The 22,870-nt window shown below is 50.5% G+C and overlaps 1 protein-coding gene across 2 annotated transcripts in view; it reads left to right on the top strand.

Annotated features, from left to right (window-relative positions):
• Nucleotides 1-22,870, top strand: part of LOC119695155 (gamma-aminobutyric acid receptor subunit beta-4) — a 76,417-nt gene that overhangs the window by 36,598 nt on the left and 16,949 nt on the right. For both annotated transcript variants that reach the window (XM_038123097.1, XM_038123098.1), the window contains exon 4: nt 13,183-13,403. In XM_038123097.1, the coding sequence (XP_037979025.1) occupies nt 13,183-13,403 (221 nt within the window). The remainder of the gene's footprint in view (nt 1-13,182; nt 13,404-22,870) is intronic.

Here is a 22,870-nt window from a genome sequence, read left to right as displayed (position 1 = left end):
CAAATACAAGTGCTTGCGTGTCGTGCTGCTATTTGAATATGTAAATAAATGGGGCTATAAATAGCTCTATATGTTATGTACATGTTAAGTGAAGGTGGCAGATCCGACAGCTGAATGGCTCTGCTGTTTCTGAATGCTGGGAGAGGCTCCCTGCACACTCCCCACATCTCTCATGTTTGCTCCTACACCTCTCAGCCTCTCTGCTATCACATTTTTCAGGCCTCTGGAGAAGATCGTGTGTGGGGACAGGAGCTGTTAATATTCTGAGTCTGTGTGAGTTGCTAGGCTACAGAGAAAAAGGAACATTCAAGGAAAAGGGATGGTGGAAGGAAGAGGGTCTGCTGAGCTGCTTGGAGATCCAGAGAGGTCCTCTAGTCAGACGAAGGGTACATTTTGGGGAAGGAGGGCGTGCACGCATGTGGGATGAGCTGTGGGTGGTCCCTGCACAAACAGGGAGCAGGCCAGCCCCAGACAGAAAAAAATGCCAGAGGAGGGAGTAAAAGGCAAGGTGCACTGGCCCCTCCCACGTCACTGCTTGCCAGGTGTGCACAGCTGCTCTCCTGCTGCCTGTTCCAGGGTGCGCTGGGTCACCTGGCTGAGCATGCCGTCTCACACATCCCTGCCTGCATTTCCCAGAGGGTGCTCACCTCCCAGCTGAGGCTCTGATGAGGAGGGAGGCAAACCCAAACCATGCTCACTGCCTAAAGGTTGGATCTCACCTCTTTTTCCCTCTGCAGCACCCTGCTACCCCAGCATCTCCTGAATCTCCAATGTGACTGCAGGGGAAGGCAGCCTGTGCCTTCTGTGTCCCTGACCACCTCCTTTGATGCTTTCCTAGGTCACTGAAACCCAAAGCATTGGTCCTTTTATCCATCAAGAGTTTGTAGCTAGGATTGCAGGGGATGTGAGGTTTTACAATACAGAAGCTCCTGTCTGAGCCTCGTTATTGCTTGCCCCAAAAAGGAGTGTCAGGTATTCAGCTGTACCAGCTGTGAGCCACCAGACCCTTCAGGTTCTGTGTGTTCCACTCTTCTGGAGGGATGGGTTTGCCCTACACTTCTCTTTGTATCAGATCCCTCAGAAAAAAAAAAAAATTAAACAGTGCTTTTGGGTATTTTTATTATCTGGATACTTTATTTACTGAGCTCACGTGGGCTCCCTGCCAGCTCTGCAAATAGAGCTCCTTGGCTCCAGGACTGTTGGTCCTGGTGCTGCAGCGAGCACTCACTCAGCGTGGACAGGGACTGCAGCTTGTTCTCCCAATCCAGTTGGCTGTGAAGTCAAAGTCTGCTCTGCTTGTGGACCTCCACAGCCTGCTGAAACCTCTTTTTTTTCCTTCATGCATCCTGCAATAAGTCTGACTTGTTCAGCAGAATCAGGAGTGTTTCCTACAGCTGCAGTGTGAATGCTGTTTTCAGTGCTACCAGCACCCAGCCATCAGGTCTGTGATCCCACAGCCAGCATTGGGGTGGATGAACTGGGAGAGGATCAGTGGGGTCCATATGTGGGCGCTGCTGCTGGCCTCAGCCTGGGCTGGTTCCCTTGGCTTGAGCCTGGAATAACCACGGGCAGAGTCACCCATGGATGGAGGAGGAGGTATCCATCATCCATCCATCATGCTGGCTTCTTCCAGTAACCCTGGCAGTAGAAATTCTTCCCTAGAACAGATCCATTGATAGCCCTGCCCTTTCCAGCTGTCCCAGCAGGATGGGCAGTGCTCTGTCCACACTACAGATGGCAAAGCTGACTGCTGGCCCTTTTCTCTAACACCATTCCCTCTCACTGAGCTGGTCACCTGAGGGGCCACAGATGCAGCTGTGCAGCATATTCATGTGCAGAAAGTCACCCCAGACACAGAGCTGGGTCTCTGGGAGCAGGAGGCTGAGGATTTGCAGGGGAAATGGTTTGCATCCAGTTTGCTGGCTCCTGTTGAAAAGCAGGCCCTGTTTTTCCAGCCCCAAGGCTGCCATCCTCTGTGCTGAGACCATGCCTGACCTAACTGAACCCCCTGCCAGAAGCACATTCTGTTCTTCACCATATACTTCATCTTCATCTTCACTTCATCATGTTCTGCTCTTCATCATCTACTTCATCCTTCCTAGGTGATCAAACTTTGCTTTCTGCAGGAAACAAACACCAGTCTAAGTTTTTGGTCACCCAATCTGTGCCAGCCTAGCTGAGGTGATGGTTTCACACAGGAGGTGCTAGTTGTCTTAAATGATTTAAAGGATTTGTTTGCCTCTGGCTAACTCCAGGGAAATGACATCTTTCTGGCAATTTTCAGAACCTGAAGCAGGAAACCTTCCTTCCCTGAGTTAAAACAATGTCTTCAAAGCCCTGTGTGCCTTCATATCGTTGCAGAGTCTCGTGTTTTCAATGCTCAGAGCTGGATATACTGCATTTTATTTTGCCGTGTAAAGCAATAATATTGCTTTATTTATAACATGAATCCCTACCTCTGCAGCCCCAAACTGCTCTGGAGGTCTTGACAGCGCAGGGAATTACAAGCTCTGTCTAATTTTTTTCCTCAGGGAGGAAAAAATAATTTCTGTGTTTACACATTTAGCACTTGCCCAGAGATGTGGGGGAAAGGTTTAGGAAGCATCACTCATCTTCCAGCATCAACTTTCCCTTGACATAATCCAGTTTTCTTCCTCCATCCTTCTGAGAGCTTTAGAAACTGATATCTTCACTAGTCACTGTTCAAACGTCTCACTCAGAGTTAATTTACTCTAATAGGCCGGTTGTTGCATGTTTAATTAAATACCAAGTAATTATTAAAAGCATTTTTGAGCTTTCATGGCTGTATATTAGATATGGCAATATGTGTGTACAGGAGGAGGCTGGCAGCACAGGCTGTGAGACAGGAAGGAGAGCAAAGGGGAGCTGGGAGAGGGGAGCAGAGAGGGGGGATTCAGGCACCAGCACTGTGGAAGGCAGTGGGATAGAGGGCTGCATTAGTGCAGGTCAGCAGTGGAAGGTGAAGATGGCCTTGGAAAGCACCAGGGTTTTCTGTAGTGGGTCAACATAATCTGCTTTCAATCACCAAGCACTTCACACCAAAAAGGATCTTGTAATAAAAGCAAGTCCTTGGATTCCCTTTCCCAGCTCTGCAATGCCTGGTCATAGCTCTCCTCTGGGACTCCACAGAGAAAGGGCATTAATGCTTGTGTGTCCCACACTGTGGGCATGGGAGGCCTTGTGCATGCCTGGGGAGAGGTTAAGGGAGTTAACAAAAGGGGCTTAGGTAAGATTTTGCCTTTAAGTAATTATTGTAAGGGAGAGAAGGGACTTGGGAAGGCTTGGAGCAGCCATTTGGAGACATCTGATGCTCTAGCAAAACATAAATGGGAGTTCCTTATCAGTTCCCAGCCCATCTAGGATTAGAAGATTGTATAACAGCATCCCTTTCTGCCCCCAAAATGGTCAAATTAATGTAGTGCCTTTCCCAAAATTTATGAATGGCCCTTAGGTGCCCTTCTCTGCCCCTAGGTGGGTGTCTGGCCAAAGTGTGCCCTTCTGTGCTGGTTTGCCATGGCAAGCTGCAGGAAACAAAAATTTGTCCCCATTAAGGGCTGCTCTCTGGAAAAGGCAATTTCTCAAGCTGTAGTGGGTTTTGAGAGCTATCCAGCTGGTGGTGCAGAAACAGGACAGTTGAGGGCAGAAAGGGCTCTGGATTGGCCTGGCTGCTGGCCCTTCCTTGGGGGGCAGAGAGAGGAGAGCAGCCCCCAGCAATGGTGTGCATCAGCTCACAGATTTCACAGCTCAGGGGCAGAAAGTGCCTGGTGTTGTTTCCAAAGCGCTTGCCTGAGGATGATGTGCTGCAGGTGGTGATTTTGGGATTGCTGCCTGTAACTCTGAGCAAGGTTGCTGTTCTGCCTGGGCTCACAGAGCAGGTGATTCTTGTCCCTGTGCCCATCAGTTCTGCCTCTTTCCTCTTGATCTCTGCTGCCAGCAGGACTGGGGCAGCTCAGCAGGTGCCACGTGGTGCTGCCTCCTGCTCAGACAGGGCTCTGAGGTGCAGGCTCATGACTCTGAAGGCCTTGCCACAGCAGATCCCTTTGGCCCAGGACCCAGCTATGTCCTCTAGCTGACACCTGCAGGGCCAGCACCATTCCAGGTGCTGCAGGGACAGGGCCAGGCGGGAGAGAAATAGGGCAACAAAGCCACACTTTCCTCACACTCCCTGGGATGTTGAGGATATTGCAGACACCTGTCCCAGTTTCTGGTCATGCATTCAGCAATTAAACACATGCAAATTACTACAAAAGTAGATCAGATTAGTGAGGGGAACATATCCATGCAAAGTACTTCTCAGGTCTTGAAGAAAATGAGTTCAAGAGCACACAGACCTGCAGCACAGAAGGGCATAGAGTATATCCTAGAAGCCAGTCCCTCCTTGCACTGCTGGAAGAGTGCTCTCCCTGATTCCCACTCAGTGCTGACATCTGGCTATTCAAAAAGAAGGAAGGTGGGAAAAGGTTGTGTCTTTCCTGCCTGCTAGGCTGAAGTGCAGGGAGAAGGGCAGTATCCGAAATATTTGTCACTTTGTGCACAACAACTGTCATGCAGAACTTCAGACTTGTAAGCTGGGCACTGGCACTTGCACCAAAACAGAAATTAAAAGCAGCATTTTGGCAGGATGCTCCCCCCATGAAAAGTACAGTAAGTACAAAAGCTGCTGCCTCCTGCCTCAAGCAAAGGTGAGAGTCTGAAGTGACTCCGTGCTGTCTCGGGGCTGGAAAGGCTGCTGGCAGCTATTTACTGATGGCAGGTTGACTGGTGCACGTGGAGGTCTGGGATGCCTTGATTTATCTGCTTGGAGATGACAATCCCCTCTTTGGTGAGCTTGCTGAGGAAGGGCTGTGGCCATTGTGCTCAGTCCTTCCTGTACATTTCTGTACATGTCTGTATATTTCTGTATATTCCTTTACATTCCTGTACATTCCTGTACATTCCTGTACATTTCTGTATACTCCTTTACATTCCTGTATATTCCTTTACATTCCTGTACATTCCTGTACATTCCAGTACATTCCTGCACATTTCTGCACATTTCTGCACATTCCTGTATATTCCTGTACATTTCTGTACATTTTTGTACATTCCTGTTCATTCTTGTACATTCCTGTACATTCCTATATATTTCTGTACATTCCTGTTCATTCCTGTTCATTCCTGTACATTCCTGTTCATTCCTGTTCATTCCTGTACATTCCTGTACATTCCTATATATTCCTGTACATTTCTGTACATTTTACACTGTTCCAATTCCTTGCAGCTGACTGCAGGCAGATCCTGTCTTCTCCCCTTCAAAACAATTCCCCTTATTTCTCCTATCCCCTCCTTCAAATGAAACATACTTGAGGACTACTTTGTCCTTTAATTTCTTTCCCAAGAATGACGGGAACAGGAGCTGGTGTTTAATCATCAAAGAAGTTGAAGCCAGCAAACTGTTCATTAGTCTCTGGCAGTGGCAGCTTGGTTTTTACTAAGTCAGATGTTCCATTTTTCTCCCTCTTTCTGGAGCATCTTGGCTTTCCTAATGTTCTTTTGTGATCTTGGACAAGGAGACCATATGTCATTTGCTTATATAGGGAAGGACTTTTATTTGGTTGCTTCTCCAAAAGAAGGTTTTTTATCAAAGTCAGGGGGGAAAAAAGTCAAGTGGTACAGCCAGAGCTAGAGGTGAGTTGCAAAACCTCCTTTATCCCTCATGCCCAGAGCCCTGCAGCAGCAGAAGAGCAGTGCACTCTCTCCCCTGCAGAAAGTTATTGTTCCCAGTACCTCACAAGGGCTTGGCGAAAGAGCCTCCCTCCAGTAGCAGCCTGGAACAGTCACCTTCGCTTCCAAAGCCCCACTGAAAGGTATCCAGCTCATTTGTCATCCACAAAAATGGACCAGGCACAGGCAGTATCTGTGTTGCCAGAATTGCTGTATTCTGAGCAAATATTTGACCTCTCCACACACATTGTTCTTTCAATTTCTGGTCCTGGTGCCTGAGCCTAGTGGAGCCCCTAATGAGCCTGCACACTCCTGCCCCTGGACTAGTTCAGTGCTGAGGGTTCTCTAGGTCACAGCACGAAGGAAAATGATCTGACCCAGCCTGCCCACGAGGTGTGTCTCTCAGGAGCTGTGCTGGGGATTTGGGGAGCAGCTGCTGGGAGTTCTGTTCAAACATGGAAGCAGTTGGAAGATGGAGCCTTACAGCAGCAGGCTCAGCATCCTTGAGCTATTCTTTCCTGTGAGTTCCTTTCCATAACAACTTGAATTTATTTTCCATATCAACGCTTAGACCTTCCAAAATACTCTTATTCTCCTGACTTCATGCTTTTGTAACATCTAATTGCACAGGCTCCGTGGAAAGTTATTTCCATTACCTTGCCTTCAGTCTGTTCTTGTGCAACAACCCATTGCTGAACGTCAGACTCAGCCAGAGCTCTGCTCTGTGCTTAACCCCTGCAACAGCTCCCCTGCCTTGCTGTCTCCTGCCTCTATCAGAGCCTCTCAACCAGTTCTGAGGGTGTTTGTGGTTACTTGTGCTCTGATGAGTAACCCTGAAGTGTCTGAAAGGAGGTGGGACATTGGGAGCCTGAGAGCACAAGGTTATGGTTGTTTACCAGCTTAATACATGCACTGCAGGGAGTTGGAAAAGAGAAAACCTGACTTGTACCTGTTTAAAGTGATGTGCAAATAGTGAAGGACTCGCAGCCACAAGACTGCAGATGCCAAAGGTTGAATATTTTGAGAAATAAGATAAGCTCTCATAAGAGAAACTGCATGTCTTCAATTAAGAAGGTACTAGCTCTGAGGAGATCCTTAAGTCCAAATAGCTGCAGAATTAAGTATCACAACAAGGACCCTTTTTAACTTATATTCCCCCCTGTCATTCTCTTTCCTGTTACTGAAGACAGGCTATGACTGTATAAAGACTTTTGGTCTGACACATACACCTGTGTCTCCAAAACCAGCACAAACACATTTGTAAGGACTGCACTCAGGTTCAGAGCATGCTTGTGTCCTGCAAACTGACACAGGACTGCAGGAGAAGAGGGGCTCCTCAGTTTTGTATCCCTCCTGTCACTGTAGTGACAGAAAGGGACACGATGCCCCGTGGTGCCTTAACTGCTCCTGCCCACCCCTTGCTGTTCCTTGATCCGTGGACAAGGAGGTTGAGGTTCCCAGTGTGAGCTGACCCCCTGAAGGGCCTTGGTGGTTTGGGCCCATCCCTGCACACCATTTAACAGCCGTGGCTGGCCCACCCGCAGCTGTTTTGTGTCCTCACTGAGTTATGGTGGCTGCAGATAATATCTGCTACCTCTGTCTTCAGCTTCCTGCTGCCTCCCAGGGTGTTACTGCTTCAGCAGCACCCAGCCTGTGCTCCCCACGGCAGGAGTGGCTCCTCTCCTCTCCTCCCTCCCCTGGATTCACAAGTCCTCTCACTGCCCTGGTCCCCCCAAACTTGGCCTTCCTCTGCACAAGCATGTTTGTTCCTGTGCTCAAATCTGGCATCTTAGCCCAGGACACTTCTCCAAGAGGCAGCTTTGGTGTGAGTGGGTTCATTTCTGCTCCTGGGCTGCACAGAGCCAGCACCAGAGGGAGGGGTCCAGGGCCAGGCCAGGCTTGCTTCCCAAGGAGCATTTCACTCCCAAAAGGGGCTCTGTGAAGTGGAGGGGGAGAAGCACTTATAGGATAGATGTTAATAAAGGTGTTTGGAAAATGAGCCGGTGGAAATTCATTCTTGAATTCATACCAATAGTGCCAGCTTATTTCCCTTCTTGCTGTGACTCAGATGCTGTTCCCTCAGACTTCTCTGCCCTGTCCTCTGAGAGTCTGGGGAATCCCTGTGCACGCTTGGCTGAGTTTGTTGCCTCTGGGGTTCTGCAGGAAATACCTTCCTCCATTCATGCCCCTGCCGTGTCAACACTCCAGCCACTCACAGTGTACACCATCTTTGGTTTGGGGGGCTCAGCTGAGCTTCAGGAGAGGCTGTAATTATCAATATCCTCTCATCTGGAGATGGATTTTAGCACTGTCCTCAGCAGCTGGTAGGACACCCCATCAGCCCTACACATGGGGCCCCCAGGTAATCTCCTCTTCCTTTTGCAGGATTTTTTGTGTCCCTCCAGGTGAGCTCTGCTCCCAGGGGAGCACCTCTGCACGTGAGTGTCTGCCAGCTCTCACCTCTGCCTTGCATGCCTCCTGGAGCATGAAGGAGGAGAGAGAAAATCGTCTCAGGAAAGGCTTTGGAACCCTTGGGAGCAGGGGCCCGGGGGGCTGGCGCTGGCACAGAGCTGCTCAGCAGAGCCAGGCATGTGCAGAGAGCCCTCAGGGACAGCCAGGCTCAGCAGCTCCCCAGCTTTTCAGCAGCTCAGGTGCCATCCGAGCTGCAGGAGGGGAGCTGTGGTGCCCAGAGCCACACCACACACAGCTGGCAAGGGAGGGCAGCTCAGGGATGTGGCTGCTGCTGCAGGGAGTTGAAGTTTTTCACAGAAAGGGTGATAAAGTTCTGGGATGGCTGCCCTGGGTGTGTTTAACAAGGCCTGGGTGTGGCACTGGGTGCCAGGGTTTAGTTGAGGTGTTGGAGCTGGGGTGGACTCGATGATCTTGAAGGTCTCTTCCAACCCAGTGATTCTGTGAAAGGGCTGGGAGTGGTGCTGGAGCTGGGAGCTGCTGGGTAGGAGACCCTGGGGACAAACCAAGGGATCTGGCCACTGCTGGGCTGGCAGAGAGGGAGGAGAGGCTTCCTTTGAAACACACAAGCCCTTTTAGCAAAGAGGCACCTGCTTTTTAGGTCAGTGAGCCTCAGCAGGGCTGAAAGAGTTTCCCCCTGGCCAGAGATGTTGATTCTGGCATTTCAGCTCCCACAGTGGGATGCTGGGCTGGGCAGGGCAGGCTGACATGGCCAGCTCAGCTCTGGTAGCAAAGCCCAGCTGGGCACAGTTTGCAGGTATCTTTGCAAAGCTTGCTTTTCCTTGGGATGGAAAAAGGGAGAACAAGGGGAGGCATGCAACTTCTGATCATATCCACCCTTCAAAAGCTCCCTTTGTCCTGTCTCAGCCTTTGTTTTTTTAAACAATGAATTCCAGGGTCGTGCTGAACGCTTTCCAAAGTGCAGAGCAACCTGCAGGGAGTTTCTGGTGAGGAGTGGTATCTCCCTACTTCCAGCCTCGCCTCTCCTAGCCCAGCAGGCACCAGATGAAGCAGCAGCTTGCACAGGGTGGCCTGGCACATGTGTGCCCCTTCCAGTGTGGGTCCTGCCTTCTATCCCAGTGCAGATTACCTTGGCAGGGCGAGCTGGGAGCTCCCCACAAAGCTCTGCCATGCTTGTCCCAGCCGTGATGGCCATGGCCAGACTCTGGCCCTGCCTGAGCATTTTATGGTCCTCCACGAAGACCAGCGGGATCCATCATTTGGAAGCATTTTTGTTGCTGCTGGAGCTGCACTGGTGCAGGTGGAGAGGGTCTAGGCTGCCAGTTTAGAGGCAAGGGAAAAGTCAGATTTTCCTGCACCTCTCATTTGCTCATCGAGCAGCACCAGTGGGGAACTCTGCTTCCTGAGTGTGTGTGCAGAGGGAAAACCCCTCACTTACCCCTGTGCAGGCAGCAGGGACATCCAGCTGTGCTGCCCCACCAAGGTGCCTCTGTGGTGAGGTGGAAGGAAGAGCTGGAGGGGTGTGTGGGCTCCAGGTGTGTTTAATTCAAAGTTCCTCACTGAACCTGGTAAATTGGCCAACTGCTGCCAGCTGGGAAACCCAGCTGATTCTGGGAAACCCAGCTCGTGTGGTATCTGTGGCATCAGCGGGCTTGTGAGTGTCATGGATTAGTGGGAGGTTTGGGAAAGCCTCATATTAGCCCAGTGACAGATAAAACCCCACAACAAAGGCCTCTTCATCCAAGGCTTGGAGGGAAATCGGGCTCATTGCTTCTGATTCCTGAACCTATGAACCCCTGCATGCCTTGGCTCCATCTGGCCGTTCTGCTTCTGCAGAACAATGTCACCCTTGGCCATTACTGTGTGTGCCTCTGGAAGGAAGGCTGTGATTAAGGTCCCAGCAGCTCTGGAGCCTGGCCAGGATGTGATGTTAGGGTGGCACATGGGTACTCCATAACTGCCTGGCCAGGCAATGGGGGATGAAGGGGAAGGCAAGCTCACTAGCTCACTGCTTCCTCTCCTGGACTCTGCCCCTCTCACCTGCTGGAGGGGCCCTGCCAGTGCTGCCTCAAGCCCCAGCTGTGCCTGCTCTGTCCCTCTTCCCCATGGCTTGGTCCTGTCCATGCCATGTCAGTGCCCCTCATCCCTGCAGGGAGAGCTGACCACTGTGGGGTGGACACCTGCCCTGCTCTTCCTTCTGCCCAGAAGCCCTGCCTGCTGTTCAGCAATGTGATGAGAGCAGCAGAACAAGAAGTGGAGCAGAGGAATCAGCAGAGAGAGAGGCTGAGAGAAACCTGAGGCCCTGCATGAGCCATGGTTATCAAGTGCTCACCTCCACAATGCTGCCCAGAGAAATCTGTTGTGCCAAGGAACCCAGGAAGGCTGGAGAACAGAGCTTAGCCCTGGACTGGGCAGGCTGCTCTTCCCCAGGAAGGTCTCTGCACCTGAAGAACATCCTCTTGCTGATGGCTAGGGCGTAGGCTTTTCTGTTAGCACCCCTCTGAGCTTGTTCCACCAGTCCTGGGAACACAGAGGATGTGTTTTAGAAGGTGCATTGTTCACTTTGCAAGCAGCTTGCCCCTTTTGTCTTCTGGAGATCAATGCCACCTCTTGCCTGCTGCTGCTTGAAGGCTGGCAGGAGCCTGCGGTGCCAGCAGGGTGGCCTGGTTAGGGGTGAGGCATTGCAGGGCTCTGTCAAGGATTAGGGAAATGCAGGTCAGTGAAGGAGCTTGCCAGGATGTGTGGGTGGAGTTCTCAAAGGGGGGAATGGAAAGGATGGCTCTCTAGCCAAGTGTCCCACAGGCAGGGGATGAGTCCATTACCAACAGGAGTAAGAGGATTCAGGAATTTGGATGCTCTGCTCCTCTGTGCTCTCGCTGCAGTGCAGCCCCAAGCACCCTGGGAGGGATTCTGGGGACAACATCTTCCTTTGCAGGGTCCTGACCAAAATGAGAATGCTTGTGCCTCCGAGAGGTAGACTGGGAGGCTTCTGAGGCAGGAGTTTACAGTCCTTTAAAAAGCAGAGCAAAACAGCTCCTTGGCCAGCAAGCTGTCACTGCATCTTTGTTCTTTTCAAGAGAGCACAGACAGTGACAGATATAGCTCTGTATCTGGTGCGCTCCGCAGATTTACGCCGTGACCTTTCGGATGTGCATGTGGGTCTGGATTTCTGAATCATAGTTAGATACCCAAAAGCTGCCATTATCCGTGATGTGGGATTATTTGAGCTTGTTTTCCGAGGTGTTAATCAAACCTGGCTTTGAATGAAGTCTGTGGGAGAAGACAGGCAGGCAGATGCCTCAGTGCTCAGCCCAGATGTTGGTGCATGAGCAAGCTCCTCACCTGCTCCTCGCACGGAGCTGGGATCTGCAGAGCAGAAAGGCTCATCCTGCAAATTCATGTGGTCAAGGGGATTCCTGTGGCACTGCAGGGACTACCTGAGAAGAGACAATGTGTCTGTGATCCCACCTGTTCTAGATCATTTGCAAAAATGCTTTTTATTTAAGGACTGGGGAAAAAAATCTCTGACTTCTGTAAGGTCACTGTCAACAGGACTTGTGCCCACTTCCTAACCAACAGCCTATTATTTTAATGCTATCTGGTTTACCCCAAAAATCTTTTCTCATAGCCTATTTAAGACCTGTTGTGAGAATGTTTCCTGAGATTGTTTCCTGTCATTGGTGTGTACAAGACTCTTTCCTGTACTGCTTGTTTACCTGAGAAGAAGAAGCTGTTCTATTATGTGGCACCACACTGTGCCTCTGAACAGGCTGATCCAAGGCCTCTGGATGTGCCCAGCAATGGGTTTTGTTTCTGCAGAGCCACAGCCACCAACAGCTCATACTCCCTTCTATAAAATTCTCGTGTTAGCAACAGTTTTCAGTGTCAGCTTTTCTCTGTTGGACAGGAGGGGAGCAGGAGGTTTGTATGGCATTGTGCTAGCTGGGGATGGTTTGGAATCACAGAATTATTTAGGCTGGAAAAGACCTCTAAGATTGAGTTCTACCTGTGACTGACTGACCCCAGCTTTGTCAGCCAGCCCATGGCCCTGAGTGCCATGTCCAGTTGTTCCTTGAACACCCCCAGGGATGGGGACTGCACCACCTCCCTAGGCACTCCATTCTGATGTTTAACAACCCTTTCCATGAATAAATTCCTCCTGATGTCCAAATTTATGGGCAATTTTTCAGGGAACTGCCCCTTTACCAGGGGATCATGCTCCACTGATGACAGATTTCCTCCCCATATGTCCCTTCCTGAGAACCACCATGAGCTCCCAACTCAGCTCCTGTAACAAGGCAAGTGCTCAGAGCTTGTCACGGCTGGCCTGGCCCGACCTTCAAACCTTGGCCTCGAGGTGAGGCTCTCCCTGTGCCCTTTGGAACAGCCTCAGCTTTGCTGGAAACAAAATTAGCTTTTACCAACTAAGGAGCAGTGCCTGGACATGGGTGGATTTCATTTATGTGACCTTTGTGTGAGGGAAGTGGGGAACAACCCTGGAAGTCTTTGCTGGGTAGCCACTGTTGGCTGAAATTTATTCCCCATAAATTTGGGTACCCTTTGGTGCTCCCGTAGCCTGAACTGCTGCTGGTGGTGCAGACAAGCTCTCGGCAGGCTGGGACAGCAGGAGTGGGATGCAGTTTTGCTTGACTGGAAACATAAATGGCAAGGACAGGGCAAACAGGGACAAAAAGTAATGGTGTTTTGTCCCCTGTAAAACATGGGCTTGCTCCCATTTTCACAGAACAAATCACAGCACACACCCCTCCAAAAAAAGAGAAAGAGAAAAAAATCCAAACAAACCAAACAAAAACCCACCAAATAACAAAAATTAAAACTAAAAACCAAAACAAAACAACCAAAAAACAACAAACAACAGCAACAACAATAAAAACCCTTTAAAAAAAAGTGTTGGAGGTGTGAACCCACACATTTGGGTGCCAAGGAACTGGGGGAGGTGTTGGCAGTGGTTGGTGAAGGGCTGGAGCTGCAGTGCCCCAGGCTGACGTGTGCCCCTTTCTCTGCCAGGATTACACCATCACCATGTACTTCCAGCAGAGCTGGCGGGACAAACGCCTGGCCTACAACGACCTTCCTCTCAACCTGACCCTGGACAACCGGGTGGCTGACCAGCTGTGGCTGCCTGACACCTACTTCCTGAACGACAAGAAGTCCTTTCTTCACGGGGTGACGGTGAAGAACCGCATGATCCGGCTCCATCCTGACGGCACCGTCCTCTACGGCCTCAGGTGAGCCTGAGGGTGTGGGAGCACCGGGGCTGGGACGGCTGGGATGGACGGAGATGAGAGAGCTCTGAAGCCGGGTCTGGGAACTTGGGGTTTATTGCAAAGGGCCTGGGGGCAGGGGCCCTGCTGGGAGCTGCCAGCCACAGCTCGGAGCAGCCCCAAAGAGGAGCCCCAAAGAACAGCCCGAAAGAGAGAGAGAGAGAAGAATAAAAGCAAGAGGGAAAAAGAGCAAAGTTCCCGTTACAATGCAATAAATCTTCTTCTGTGCTGAATATTCTAATTTTCACTAGTACAAGATACAAATCCTATAGCATTTACATACAGCCTATAGGAATCATTACATTACCATTCTGTGTTACATTTTAAACCCTAAAAACTTCTCTTTGTGCCCCTTCTGCCAAGCTGGCAGGGTCTGCTCTGACCCTTGGACCTGTCTGCAGGCACAGGGCATTGTTTCGTCAAAAGGGAAACAGCCAGCCATATCATTGTTTTCCAATTGTTCGGTAACTCAGGTATCTCGAAGCTTGCTTTCATTTCAACCTCGCTTATAGCTTCCATATTCTCAAAATCTTTTGCCAGGCAATCATATTTATAAGGCTCTCCTGTTTCATCTTCCCCAACACAAGGGTTTGCTTTAATGGCTCTTGTCAAAAACCACACCTCATTTGAACTTCTCCCATCCCCAAAAATATTCTGGCAAGGCAAGGACTCAAAAGATACTCAAGTGCTACGCGGTTTTGTGTCTCTGTTCTTTCTCCAAGCTGGAAATGGCTGTTTCTTTCAGGCCTCCAACATTTCCTGTGCTGCTATAGATGGATGTTGGAGAGGGGAATAGTCTGCTCTGGGCGTTTCAGGTCACTGTCATTCATGTTGCATAACACTTCCATTTGAAACACTCACTTTCAGTTGCTTATAATTTTCTGCAAGTTTGGGCTATGGAGATGAGCCTTTGTTACTGTGGTATCCAAGACTAAATGTCTGTAGCCTTTTAGTAAAACTCCTTCCGTCATTTTTTGTGTTCAAGATAGGTTTGTGTAAGGTTAAGGAAAACATCTGTTTACTAGAACAATTCTGAGGATGGAGACTTGAAAATTGATATCTGGTAGGAGAATGGTCCTCAGTGAGGAGATTTTTTGTGGTGTCTGGAACAAATTGACAAAGGCAAGTCCAAGGCCTTTGAAATTGCTGTGCTTGTGTGAAGTGGAGGGAGAAAAGTTTGGTCTTATTCTGTTATCTGTGTATGTGAAGGGGCCAGGGTAGGTAATAAAGTTGAATGGAGAGGCAGAGGGTGAAAAGCTGCAAATTTGCAGCTTCAGGATGCTGTAGCTGAAATTCAGGAAATTATTTTTTCAACCCTGTATTTGTTTATTTTATTCTCAGTATTTTATTTTTTTTTTAGTTTGGGTTTTTGGGGTTGTTGTTTGGTTTGTTTCGCGAGGGTTTTTTATTTTTGTCTTTTTTTTTTTTTCCTTTTCAATTACCAAAATTCACAGCTGGCTCTTTTGACCTGCCTCCACAAATATTTGTGATAGCATCTCTGGGCTTTTGTCCCAGAGATGGAAGGAAGAGGGGAGGAAAGACTTTCCTCCTTCAGAGAGGGTACACCCACCCTCCCCATTTACAATATCAGCGCTTGTGCTCGGTCGTCTTCTGTGGCAAAGTGTGACTTTAGGATTATTTTACACCTCTCTGACTGGCAGGGCTGTTTTGGGGAGGGCAGGGCATGGCAAAGCAGGAGGCTGCCCAGAACATCATCCTGCCAGAGGTGGTTGTGCCCTGCGCTCTCCCTGCAGCAGAGCCCAGGGAAGCCAAAGGAGCAGCAGCACTGCTGGTGCTGAGGGACACCCTGGGGTCCCTGGGGTCATGTCTGGGCTGGTTTTGCCTTTCAATTAATGGAAGCCTTCTGCTCCAGGCCCAGAGACAGCAAAAGGTGCAACAAAGCCAGCTCTGTGACCCTGTCCCTGCTGTGCCTCTCCCTTCCCAGGACAGGCACATCACCTCTCTCCACTGCAGTCATGTTGTTTGGCTGACCCTGTCAGAGAGCCCCGAGCTGGCTTTGCTGACCCACCAGAGAGACTGCAGCAGCCCCACAGCTGACTCCCCCAGATTTTCTCATTGTATCCCAACAGGAGTGAAGGGCAGGCAGGAAGATGTTTTGACTTGGAGGCAGGTAGGAGTATAAATTCAGGAAGGAGGGGGCAAAGAGTGCTGCTGAGCTCAGGCTGCTCTTTGCTGCTGATCAGCCCACCTGAGCTGCCTCCCCCAGGCTGGTGGGCAATCTCTGCACACACCTGCACAGCAGAAGTACAAGTGCTGGTGTATTTTTATCAGCTGCTATTTAGCTTGAAGAACGAGCAGCGTGAACCCAGCAGCACGGGTGACAGGCATTGCAAGTCTTAGGAGGATTTGCACTCGAGCTGGGCCACTCGAGTGCCAGCTCCTCATGCACTGTCCCTTCCCTTCCCCTCCCATTCCATCTCCCTGGAATGACCTGTGCAAATGGGAGAGAAGAGGAAAATTGCACCCAGGCCAAATGAAAGAAAATGACAGCTGTTTGCCCGCTATTTCCAGGGCCTCAGTAAGAGCTGCCTGTGTTGGTTTAACTTTTGGCTGGTTTTCCTGGAAGCTGCTGCGTTGCCCCTGGAGAAAATGACAATTGCAAAAGTGAAGCCCTGAGCGATGGCAGCTCCTGCTCCCCAGCTGTACCTCAGGTCAGGGTGGCTTGCTGAAAGCACTGGGGGTACAAGCGAGGTGCTCTGAATGCTTGAAGTCCCTCTAGCTTTGCTTACAGTGGTAGGAAAAGGATTTCTTTAGGGCTGCTTTCTATACTGACTCCTGGACCTGCAATTTTGCTGTAAACAGGAGTACTAGGTCCAGTTTTTTTCCACGTGCAAGCAACAGTGATCCTACTCAAAAATACACAGCAGGTGTAAGCAAGCAAGAAAACAATCCCTGAATATTCACCTGAGCTCCCCTCCTCTCCTTAAATGTGCAGAAATGTGCAGCCAGGCTTGCCCTGCCAACGGGAAGAGAGGTGCAGGTGCACCCTGTGCTCTGAAGCCTGTTCATGTCCTGCATTTTGTGGAGGAATTTATTAAATGGAGCCACCGTGATGGCAGAGGGCCAAAGGAGGCAATACCTGTTTCTTTTCCTTTGTTTGCCAGTTCCCCCCGAGTGAGACCCCACATCTCCTGCTCCTCTCCCTTCTCGCCAGTCGCTTCTCCCTCCTCTGAGCTGATCCTGTAGCAAAGTGACTCAATCGTGCTATTTGTGGCACAACAGTCATTTTTTTCCAGCAGGCTCTGATGTCAGAGAGCAGGGAAGGATGACATCCTGGCAGGCCCTTGCCTTCAGCAAGTGTTCCAGGGACCAGCAGGACCGGGCTCAATCCCTGGACCAGACCCCAGGGTCCAAGTGAAGGCACACCCAAGTCATGAGGCGTTTCTGACTACTGTGAGAACAAGAGCAGGCTCCAGATAACTTGTTTGCACCAGTAAATGAAGCTCTGTAATCCATTGTGAGAGCTGGGTGTCAGAAAACCATATTCTTATTGGTTTTGGTGGAATTAGCAAATTAATGGTTGAAGGAAGTGCAATCCAGCTTCATCTCAGGGAAGCGTTCCATACAAAAGCTTACTCCAAGATTAATTCCCACCAGGCTCACATTAATAGCTGGTTGCCAGGTCTCCAACAAAAGCAATGAATAAACAGCAGCAGCGATGCTGGGATGAAGGACTGGTGTTTCCTACCCCCTTCCCCAAGCAGTTACCAGAGGGCACAAACCCCAGAAGGCCAAACAGAGCCCCGAGGGCAGTCCCAGCTCTGCAGGCACCGTGGGATGGGAGGATGCAGGAGGTGTGACCTGGCACGTGGGGCCTGCACTCACCTGGCCCCTGAACACCCTGCTGGAGTGAGAAGTGCCTGTGGAGCACAGGAGGGATGTTCAGCCACGGCATGAAACAGGGGAGTGCTAAAATGATGTGGAAATCCTGCAACAGAAAGGGAGGCTTGAAGGTGCTACCCACAAAGACAAAGCTGCTGGGTGGTGGAGGGAGGTGGATAAAACAGTGAGGAAAATCTGGATGGCACTGGCTGAATTTCATATATTTTTCCACCTAATGGAAAAATATGTAAATTTTTTTTTTGTCAGAAATTGCACTGGTTCCGTCAAATTTTAAACAAAAAATTAGGGAGATTGTTTTTCATTTAAGAAAAACCATGTCAGCACATGTTGATGTCTCACTTAGGTCAATATTTCCCTCACTCTTACAAGCTGCTTTACAACCACCACTGATGTTTGAGTAACAGAATTACCAGGGCTTTCTCTGGACCTCCAGACACTGTCTGGAGCCCTGCCCCAGTATTCAATAAGCTTTACATTATCACACATTCAAGCTCCACATTGGTCTGGGATTTTTATTTCCTTGCCCAGACCACGCAGCATCCATTTGGTAGTGAAACAAGTCAACGCTTGTCAAGTGCTGATGTCACCAGCATTTTGCTGTCTGTTTTCAGAGACCTAAAAATAGCAGCCACTGTAACAATGCTGAAATTCTCGTGTGGTAATTGGGGGATCATATTTGAAACCAGCTTTAACCATCCTTCAGGGAAATCTTGAAGCCGTTTGGTTTCGTTCTAATGAGAGGATTTTTGGCAAAACAGGTGATTTGAGGAGGCCAGGCTGCCTCGCCGGGCTGGTGGGGAATCTGGGATGTTGGGAAGCAGGCAGGGAGCAGCGTGGACCATGCCTGGCTGGCGAGGAGCCCAGGCAGTGTAAACTGAGCAACTGGAGAACTGCAGAGGAATTTGGTGGTGGAGGCTGAATCCTGTGGGGAGGGAAGGAGGGATCTCCTCCTGCGAAGGTGGGGGTGGTGCTGGGGAACGTGTGCATGTGTGAGGTGGGGGTTTTTATTCCTGGCTCTGGTGATGTAACGAGGTGTGCTTGAGGGATGAGTCAGTTCAGGAGCACGCAGAGGTGCCAAGGCACCGTGGGGCTCCGAGCCCAAGGAGTGCTCTCCTGGGGAGGCAGAACCCTCTCATCAGTGTAAAAAATCCCTTAAAGCAAGAGGGAGAGAATTGCCATGCTTCAAACACCTCAAAATGTTTTAAGCTGAGAGATGCTGGGTGTATCTGCTTTGGCAGCACCTCATTTCTGCTCCTGGCGCTACCAGCCCTCTCACTGCTGACCCCAGTGGGGACCAGACCTCGCTGCTGGGCGAGGCAGCAGCCAGGACATCCCTCTGGCTCACCTGGCATTGTGGAGCAGCACAGGGTGATGTCAAACACCCCACCTGATGGCCCATCCAGCCTTGGGGACACTGTCACACTGTCACAGCCCCCTGTGCCACCCCAGAGTCTGTTCTGCCTGCTCCCCTGGCTGGGGCTCCTCCTGGGGGCTTCTCCACAGCCCCCATCCCCAACCTGCCCCTTGATCAGGATCCAGCCCTGGCAGTGCTGCACTCCCCAGGTCCCAGCCTGGGGTTATTTGGCTCTCCAGCCAGTAGAAAGGTTTCTTCTGCTCCTGTCTCACTTGGAGCTGCTGTCTGCAGCCATGTCCTTGTTTTCTCCATGGGTATTAGTTGATTTTCTGCAAGAATCTGGCCTGATGGGTTAAGACAGGAGTTTTTAACACTGAGGAGTTTTTTTTCTGTTCTGAGACCACTGAGCAATTTTCTTCTCCCATCTCACAGGCCAGCAGGGAAGAAATCCACTATTTTTGCTTCCCTTTCACTCCCTAAGAGAGTTTTCTCTGGAAATGTGAGAGATGATTCAGGCTCTGTGCTGCCTCTGGGAGCTCTGCCTGCTCCCTCTGCAGGTTAGGCAAAGGCAACAGAAATCTCCCCCGTGGCAGCTGGGGTGCAAAAAGACGGACTCACATCCATCCATCCATCCATCCATCCATCCATCCATCCATCCATCCATCCATCCATCCATCCATCCATCCATCCATCCCCTTGGAGCTGGTCCTGGAGCCTTGTCCTGCTCCCACCCCCAAGCCCTGCCTTGGGCCAGCTCCTTGGCACAAAGATGTGGAGGTTGGAGAAGAGTTCGTTAGGTGGGTGAGGGGAAATCAGGGTTTAATTAAGAGCTCAGCTCCCCAGCTGAGGTTAAGGATAGATCCTCTCCTGCATTTTTGTCTCCTAGGGTTGGGATGATGGATTTAACAGGAAACACTTGGAGAAAGTTTAATAATATTAAATTTCTCAATAATCTTAGAAGCCGTGGAAGAAATTGGAGCTTACTAAAACAGGACAAAGCAGCAAAGCCAAAGCTGCTCCTCCATCCTTAATGTTGCAAGAACAAAGGCAAGCACCATCCTGGCTGCAATTGCTGCCTGTGCTACATCTCCTATGAGTCTGAGTTGTTTATTAGCAGAAACAGAGGTCAGGCAGCATCCACTGTCTCCTGAGGCAGCTGGTGTGCCCTGAGCCCCCAGCTCAGCCTGGCAGCACCTCTTCATCTTCCTGCATATCCTGTCCCAGCCACCACTCTTGAGCCTGTCCCTGGGCTTTGCCTGTTCTTTGCCACCTCTATAGGTTTACGTTTTGCTGTTTTATTAATGCAACTTGTGCCAGCCTGATGCTCTTGAAGGGAGATACCTCTGTTACGTGCAAGTCACTGACATCTGAAACAACTGTAGGAAACGAACCTTTTTAAAGGTGTTCTACCACTCTCGTCCCCCCGTTCAGCTGGCAGCCGGCCCAATGCGCGGTGCATTTGGGATGGAATAAAGGGGCAGAAAAACAAAACCGTGCAGTTTTGCACTCTCCCAGGGTGGAAAAATGGCTGGTTAAGAGGAGTGGTAGCCCGAGCACTAGTGTAGAAAAGCCTCCTTTTCCTCTCCCATCTGAGTGCAGTGCACACTGTTATTTATCAAAGGATGCCCATGCAAGCACAGATGCTTTTGGAAACAGAGTGACCTTAGCAGGATTGTGCCAAGGCTTGTGGAGTCAGTTTTAGGCAAACAGACACAAGGGCAAAATATTCCATATCCTTGCCTTGCTCTTGGTTCAATCATGACCTCCAGGAGTTTGCAAAGATCAGGCTGTGTTAAAAGAATGGCACAATTCACCATGGGTTTATAAATCCCTCCAGGCCCCTGGAAGTTTGTGCTTACTGCCAGGCAGAAGGTGACATTTGCCAGCATGTTTTTTATGACTGACTTTGAGAACGTACAGAATAAGAACTCGGTTTTGGTTTTATTCCCATGTTTAGCAAAACAGTAATTTTGCCTCTCTTTCTACTCTTAGTCACCAGAATTCCCGTAGGAGTCTAACTTGCCCCATGGGGCGAGCCTGAATAAGTCCTGCAGAACCTGAGCTTCCATCCCTTCTCCTTATTGCTGCAAACTGCTGTGAGCTTTGGGAGTCTGCATCCCGAGGGGATGGGAGCATCTTTAGCTTCTTGGGAGATCTGAAATCCAGAAAGTTGTAACCAGCAACTTAAATGTTTGTCTTTGGCTGTGAGAGTGTTTGGGCTAGTCCCTGCATCATGGCACTTCATCCATAATGGGGAAATAGGGTGAGGTGCTGGCTGGCTGTGTCTCCCCTGGAATTAGAAAGGCAGGGGTGGGGGGATTTGTGCTGTTCTCCCCCTGTTCTCAGCCATACCGAGTTTTAGTCAGCATCCTTTCCAAGCCAAAGGTGTCAGGGCATATTCCTGGACACTGAACATCAGTGTCCTCCACAGTCAGTTTGTTTCCTGGCTTTGCTCTGTGTCCAAAACAGTCCCTTGGGCATCCCCAGTTAGAGCCCAGCAGAGGCTGGTGGCCATTCCCAACAGGATTTCTGCATGCAGCCAGACCCTTTTCTGTGGGGTAGAAATGGAAGTGCAGACCAAGACTGTTCCATGCCCATTGACACTGGCCTCAGACACCAGTGCCAGGCATTTTTAATTTGCTGGGATATACACAGTCACGATGCAGAAGTTTATTTTGTGAGGATGAGCTTTAAGGGGGAAGCCCTCCATTGACTTTAGCAATGCCTCAAAGGTGATGGTCTTCTCCTCTCTCCCACTCAATGCTTCTTAGAAAGCCTGGACTTGATCCTTTTGCAATCAGGCCACATTTTTAGGAAGTAATCCTTTACCCCTCACACTTGTGGCTGGTGAGCTCGGCTCTCCCCACACACTGGAGATGATGCAGAGGGTGAATGGGTGGCCAAGGGCTTTCAGAGCCTGCAGCAGAGGGAGGTGTGGCTGGGGCAGGAGTGGAATGCACAGTTCCCCTGAAGGTGCCCAGCACCAGGGTAAGGGGGAGGCGGAAAGGAGACCCTGGACCACAGCAGGGTTTAATGGCAGCTTGGAGCTCTATGCTGCTCTATGCCTCTGCACTTATATAATCATTCTAAATAAGACAGAAGAAGCCATTAATAAGTAAACAGTGATGAGGAGGATCAGAGGGAGAATGAAATGGCTGGTGGTGTTCATGTCAGAGAACTGAAATATTTGTGGAGAACTGATGGTTTGCAGCAACCTGAGCGCTCCCTTTTGAGCTGCAGCTGTGGTGGGGCCATGCTCTGCTGCTGCCAGGCTCGGTGCAGAGCAGCAGTCGAGATTGCACCACGCTCCCCATGCCAGCATCTGCTCTGGCCATACAGGCTTCAAGAGGGCAAAGCTTTCCTCATTGCAACAATCAGACACCCAGAACTAGCCCTGTGTGACTTAGAGCTCCATGAATGTTTTTCTAGAGGTGCTCTCTACCTCTCCTGGGGACGAGGGCACTCTCCAGAGTGGGGTATCCACGCTGCTTTGCCTTCTGCTTGATCCACTCAATGCAGGCAGAGAAGGGGATCTCCATTAGCCTTCCTGAGCTGCTCAACATCTCATCCATGTCCCTTTTTTCCTTTTTTCTTCTTATTTTTTGGTGAGATGCAAGGTTCTTTCTCCAGAGCAGTCTCCCCCCAGATGAACCGTGTTTGCCTGCCAGCTGTGCACTGGAGTAGCAGGGCAGTCAGGCCTTGGCTACTGGGATGGCACAACCGCCTACAGACCTCAGGAGAAACAATTAGGGCCAAGGGCACAAATACCTTCTTTTGTTTGTTGGGAAGGAGCTGTAAAGGCTGTGAGGGGCTGACCCCGAGGCCTGTGGGGTGGGCAGGGACTGGGGGAGGGAAGGGGAGCTGGAAGGTGCTGTGTGGTGGCCGGGCTCGGTGTGGAAGGCGCTGGACGCTTCGCTGAGCGCGCGGCGCGGGAGAGCCGCTCCCCTCCACGGGCAGTGTCTCTGTGAATCGCCGTCAAAGCAGATGAAATTTCACACCACACAAATTTCTGAATTTAAAAGGGGAGGGAGGTGGGTAGAGAAGCAGGAGAGGAGGAGGGGGAGGGAGAAGATGCGGGCTGGCCGGGCGCCAGCGCCTCATGCTAGCGCCACGGGGAAGGTGGCATCCTTCCCTGGCGTTCCCTCTGGTCCCCGTGCTCCCTGCTCCCTTTCACTGTGCTCACGTCTTCTGGAGGCAGTGTGCTCTGTCTAGA

The sequence above is a fragment of the Motacilla alba genome, chromosome 4A, assembly GCF_015832195.1.
Source record: "Motacilla alba alba isolate MOTALB_02 chromosome 4A, Motacilla_alba_V1.0_pri, whole genome shotgun sequence".
In the NCBI taxonomy this organism is placed as follows: domain Eukaryota; kingdom Metazoa; phylum Chordata; class Aves; order Passeriformes; family Motacillidae; genus Motacilla; species Motacilla alba.
The sequence above is the reverse complement of the archived record's forward strand: the minus strand, read 5'-3'. Positions and strand labels throughout refer to the sequence as shown.